Below are 5,926 nucleotides of genomic sequence, written 5' to 3'. Positions count from 1 at the left end.
CATAGGAGCGATTACCCCTTCAAGAAATCTCTGGAAATTATGCACATGAAACCTACAGTTAATGACTCATAGGTTGCTTACTAGTGTTTGCAGGTGTTAATACACAAAGTAGAAGCTTTATTGTGACAAAGTTTGTAGCAATTTTGGTAAATGGAGCTTCTAATGAATGCTCTACCTCCTGGTTCTGATGCGGTCTATATCACCGCAGAATTAAATCAACGAACCTCAAGGACAGAGCTGATCAGCCAACAGCTGTGCTGATCCATATGAAATCTGTTTGTCTACTGCAAGGTCACACTGAGTGACATTAGCAAGATGGTAATCACAGCAAAACCAACGAGCAGCCTAAAAAGAAGGAGAAGTTTCAACAAACCTGTTTAGGCTGGGTTTGTCACAATATATTGTTCAGAATAGAATAGAATAGAATAGAATAGAAACTTTTTTCCTTCTGTGAGGAAATTCCATTTTGCCAGAAGCAAAGCAATATGTTAAAGGGAAACAAAAAAAGTAATGTTGATGCAACCAAAAAATAAAAAAATATGCAGTTTTGTAATTACAAGTGGACAGATATACAGGTATAATTACATGGGATTCCTTAATATACTGTCTGGGTGTATTAAGGCTATGTAACTATGGCTATGCAGGAAAATTAAGATCTGTGCAAAGACTATGTAGACAGCAAACAGGAAATATAACATCGAAAGCACTCAAAGCGCCGCTGTTTTGGCACACAATTGATTAAGAGCGACATCTGGTGGGTAAAGGTCGAGCAGCACAGACGAATTGCAAAAAACATTTTCAACATTTTTCTAAACTCCAGCTTTTAGTTTTGTACTACGGGAATTATTTTATCGAGGTTATCACCTGCGGTAACGCTAAATTTGTATGTGTAAATGTAAACCGAGCACATATTCTCCGGAACTCTTGTCCTGGCACAGTTACGTACACGGAACTGGATATGGGTTGTGCCAGTCATGCTAACCTTTGTGGCTATCCCTACCGGTTGTAGGTGTCATTCTGTTTGTCTTTCAGCATTAATCATAAACCCGTTGCAAAACTGAATGACAGCTACTGCCCCATCTCTATGCCATTGCTTTGTAAGCAATCCATCCAGCTGAGACGATAAAAATGAGAGAAGGGTGAGTAGCTGCCTACTTACTCCACCCTTTGATGACAGCTAGGTGGCTAACTTCAAAAGCTACATCCATCTTTGCTAACAGGATAGCTTAGCGGTTAGCATTCTAGGCACTGAGCTAACTCGGTTGAATCTAAGGCAACATTTCTGGTGGGTTTTAGTTCACATTTATTGGCAATATTATCATTTGATCTGACAGCTCCTTGTGAAAGACCAGAAACGCGACTTAGCAACGACTTCCGTTGCCGTGTGTCCTTAGGTTACATTGTACAGCTACCTGTGAAGACATCTAACAGCAGCAAGCCGTCATGTTTTCTCAGATTAACAGCAGTTTTTACAGTTTCTTCCAGGTGGGAGGGACTCCGACATTTTTCCTTGTATCGTCCGGATGTCTCTGAATTCTGGGGTTGTTTTATGAAAGTGTCCAGTTTATAACTTTCTGTTTAAATGGCTCTTAATTGTTTAGAAAAATGTTCAAGAGGCACTCTGCCAGTGACGGATGAGAAAAGGTTGAGTTTGTTCTGTAAAAAATCTTCAATATGTATCACATTAAGTCTATTTATTATATTAGTAGTTTTTATTTTTTGGGTTTTGTTTTATTTTAAGGCTTCATATATAATAGTGTTTTACACAACAGTAGCCTGTTGATGACGGTATCACACAATAATGATCACCATTTTTTATTATTATTTTTTTTTAGTATGACTTCCGTATTAGATTAAATGTTATTTTGACGTGCATCCAGCTTTATTTGTTAAGATTATTAATTTGACTCAGTTTCTCATGCATGTTATTTAGGGTGGCACAATACCAGAACAACTATACTATTGTAATGACCGTATTGATTGTGTTTAACCCCCATTTTCATAACTTTTTTTTCTTTCATTTCTTCACAATGTCCCAATATTCGATATTATGTGCAGCCCCAATTTTATTCTTGTGTTTGCTTATGGCGTTCCTAGTTTTGCAGTTTAAAAAGTTTTTTTAAAGGTTTTGTTTTTGTGTATTTCTGTTGTTAAACATATTTTAGGTATAAAAAAACCCCCCAAAAAAACAACTTCCTTCAAAATAGTAGTTTTATTCATTGTCACATTAAACTTAGCCAGAAATAGTAAGCATATGAATCGTTATGCCTGCTACTTTATGTGCAATGATTTTTAAGGGATATATTTCTTTGCATTTTTTGTCACTACAGGTTTAGTTAATCATTTCCCACCTTCTGATTGTTTCTTGGACTTGCTCTATTTGCAGATTGTGTATTTTGTGACCCAGCTCTTGTGCAGCCATGGAGAAGTCCTGGAGGCTGTGGGGGGCGATGGAGCGGTGCTCTCTGACTCTAGTGTCCTGGTCCTGGGGGGCATGCCGAGTTTCCCTTTTGGCTCTCATCCTCACCTTCCACCTGTACGGAGGTTTTTTCCTCCTCGCTCTCATCCTGGCGTCGGTGGCGGGCATCCTTTACAAGTTTCAGGATGTTCTTCTCTACTTTCCTGACCAACCCTCCTCTTCTCGCCTCTACGTTCCGATGCCAACAGGAATCCCCCACGAGAATGTCTACATTCGCACCAAGGACGGTGTGAAGGTCAACCTCATCCTTCTTCGTTACACAGGTGGGGATTCGGCTTCTGGCATCACCTCCAACAATCAGAGCAGCCCCACTTCCTCTGCTCCTCCTACAATCCTTTATTTCCACGGAAATGCTGGTAATATTGGTCACAGGGTGCCAAACGCACTTCTAATGCTGGTCAATTTAAAAGCAAACGTGGTGCTTGTGGATTACCGTGGCTATGGAAAAAGCGAAGGAGAGCCATGTGAAGATGGGCTGTACCTGGATGCTGAAGCAACGCTGGACTATGTCATGACCCGCCCCGACCTGGACAAAACAAAAGTGGTACTCTTTGGTCGCTCATTAGGAGGCGCTGTGGCTGTGCGTCTAGCATCAGTCAATCCTCACCGGGTAGCAGCCATCATCGTTGAAAACACCTTTCTCAGCATCCCTCACATGGCGGCGACGCTCTTCTCCTTCTTGCCCATGCGCCTGCTGCCCTTATGGTGCTATAAAAATCAGTTCCTGTCCTATCGGCAGGTGGCGCTTTGCCGCATGCCTTCGCTGTTTGTGTCGGGTCTTTCGGACCAGCTCATCCCACCGGTTATGATGAAACAACTCTACGAGCTGTCCCCTGCACGGACTAAACGGCTGGCCATCTTTCCAGAGGGCACGCACAACGACACGTGGCAGTGTCAGGGTTACTTCGCTGCTCTGGAGCAGTTCATGAAAGACCTGCTGAAGAGCCACGCCCACGAGGAAAGTGCTCAACCCTCAGCCAGCGTCACCATTATCTGATAAAACTGGACTGGATGAAAAGAGCTGAATGAAGGAACTTGATTGATTTTTGGAATGAATGTAAATTTTTTTTATGGATTTGAGTTTTCTTTTTATTTCACTCTTTCTACTTTTCTGTAAATTTGATAAGCTAAAATATTTTCACAATTTCAGAGTTTGAGGAGACTGTAACCTCTCCCTTGGATTCCTTGTGTTTTGCATGCGTCTATGACCTTTCTATGAATGAAGCCAGAGCATAGTTACTAACATCACATGATGCGATCAGAACCACAGAAGAATTTGTTCCTGTGGGTTTGTTGAAATTAATAGAAATCAGTTGATCTAATTTTAAAAGAATATTGACCGTTAAAGACCCAGTGGTGTTGGTGTGAATACTGATCAAGACACAGATGACGTGTGTCTAATTTTGTAGAGCGCCAACTAGAGGTATGCTGTAAATATATTTGTTAATACACTGCACTGTTCTGTTCAGGTTTACCCACATTTTTCTTTCTGTGGGCTCTTTCTCTCTTTGGGCTTACATCTAGTAAGGAATACATTATGGAATATAAGGATGAACCCCCCCCTTCACTGTCAGGTTGGCTTTTCACGTCGTTCTCATGATAAATATTTATATGCACCTTCAAATTTAGCCTGCCACATTAATATAAAGAGCAGCTGCTGCATATTTATTGCATAGAAGAAGTGGTGAGAAGTATAAAGTGTGCCTGTAAGGTGTAAGTCCTGTCAAAATACAAACGTATCTGAAGGAGTGAGAATGCCTTTAAAATGTTTGGTTATTTCTGGAGTTCAATTCAAAAAGTAAAGCTCACGCATATTTGTTATATATCAGTAATTATATTGGAGTTATTTCTGTTAATATAGATGCTTACAGCTAATATAAGCCTTAAAATTGGATTCTCAGAAAGTTAGAACATTGCAAAAGACTAATGAAATGGAAGTTCAATATCAAAACTCTAGATTACTGAAAAGTATGTCCATGCACTGCACTGCATGTAGTACATTTGCACTCAATACTTGAGGCTCCTTTTACATGATTTACTGCATCAGTGCAGCATGGCAAAGAGGTGATTATCCTGCGGCTCTGCTGATGTGTCATGAAGCCCGGGTTGCTTTCACAGTAGCCTTCAGCTCATCTGCATTGTTGGTTCTGGTGTTTCATCTTCCTTTTGAATCTCTGTAGGGTTTAGGCAATTTGCTGGCCATTCAACCACAGTGATACCATTGTCATTAAATTAGGTACTTTTGACAGTGTAGGCAGGTGCCAAGCCTGCTGGAAAATGAAATCAGAATCTCCGTAAAGCTCGTCAGCAGAAGGAAAAATGCTCCATACATAATCACTGACTATATAACTTCAGTCTGAATCTCAATAAGCTTGGATTCTGTACCTCATACAGAAAATTAACTTCCAAATAAAATGCTAAATTTAGTTTCATCTGGGGAAAAAAAAGAACCTTAGACCACTGAAAACCAAGCCCATCTGTATCACCTTGGCCCAGGTAAGATGCTTCTGGCCATATCTGGTTCAGTAGTGACTGAACACAAGCAATGCAGCACTTGTAAACCCATGTTCTGGATACATCTGTGTGGTGACTGTTGAGGCTGTGACTCAAGCTGCAGTCTACACCTTGTGAATCTCCCCCAAAATTATAATGGCCACAGGTTTTCATTCCTCTCAACTTTCCATTCATATTCTTAGTTGCCACTTCTTCAGTAATGACCCTTTATGGCCGGCCATTCTTGTAGAGATTGTCGAAGACTGTGCTGGGCTACAGACAAGTCAGCATATGTCACAACATCTGACTTTTAAAAGTCACTTTTTATTGGTCTTTTGTACTTTGTACTAAATTTATGTGAGAAAGTAAATTTGGAGTTTTTAATAGCTGTAATCCATAATCAGAAATAAATGCTTGAACTATATTACTCTGTTTAATTCATATGGGTTTCACCTTTTGAATTTAATTACTGAAATACGTTTTTTCGAAAATATTTAAATGTATTGATATGCACCTGTACAACTAGCCCAGAGGATTTGTTTCAAAATGAGTTTTAGTCGTTACTGAGCAGTTAACACATTGATTTGCTGCCTGGCTTGGTGATACTTAGAGAGAATTGGTTACTACGGTAATCCTCTTGGCCCAATTGGAGATGATTTGGGACAAAATACCCAGATGTCCTATTTCCAAGATGCGTCATCAACAAGGAAAAACTGTAAGTGTTTCTGTCTGCTGCAGATCAGAACTCCGAACTCCAAAGTTCTGTTTAATTTCAGTTTGTCCTCCATGTTTTATTCGCTGGCCAGTTCAGCTGGGGATTTCCAGTAATTGGCCAGTGCTTGTTCTTTCCCTTTTAATCATACAGTGTGTGACTTGTGTAAAAGTGTGCTTATGGGGGATAGAAAATTAACCCTGTTAAGCACCGGAAATAATGTGTGAGCGTTTTTAGTCTAA

General features: G+C 40.2%; 1 protein-coding gene across 1 annotated transcript; it reads left to right on the top strand.

Moving 5' to 3' along the window:
- Positions 1-792: 792 nt before the first annotated feature.
- abhd13 (abhydrolase domain containing 13) lies at positions 793-5,926 on the top strand. Its single transcript, XM_047371138.1, has 2 exons — positions 793-1,139; positions 2,387-5,926. Exon 2 carries the CDS (start codon positions 2,421-2,423, stop codon positions 3,474-3,476), a length of 1,056 nt encoding a protein of 351 aa, XP_047227094.1. The 5' UTR covers positions 793-1,139; positions 2,387-2,420; the 3' UTR covers positions 3,477-5,926.

This window comes from Girardinichthys multiradiatus, chromosome 7 (assembly GCF_021462225.1).
Source record: "Girardinichthys multiradiatus isolate DD_20200921_A chromosome 7, DD_fGirMul_XY1, whole genome shotgun sequence".
Lineage (NCBI taxonomy): Eukaryota > Metazoa > Chordata > Actinopteri > Cyprinodontiformes > Goodeidae > Girardinichthys > Girardinichthys multiradiatus.
This window is presented reverse-complemented; position numbering and strand designations above follow the sequence as displayed.

Excerpts from the sequence above, each read along its gene's own strand:
- abhd13 (XM_047371138.1), top strand. The coding sequence starts at position 2,421 with ATGGAGAAGTCCTGGAGGCTGTGGGGGGCGATGGAGCGGTGCTCTCTG.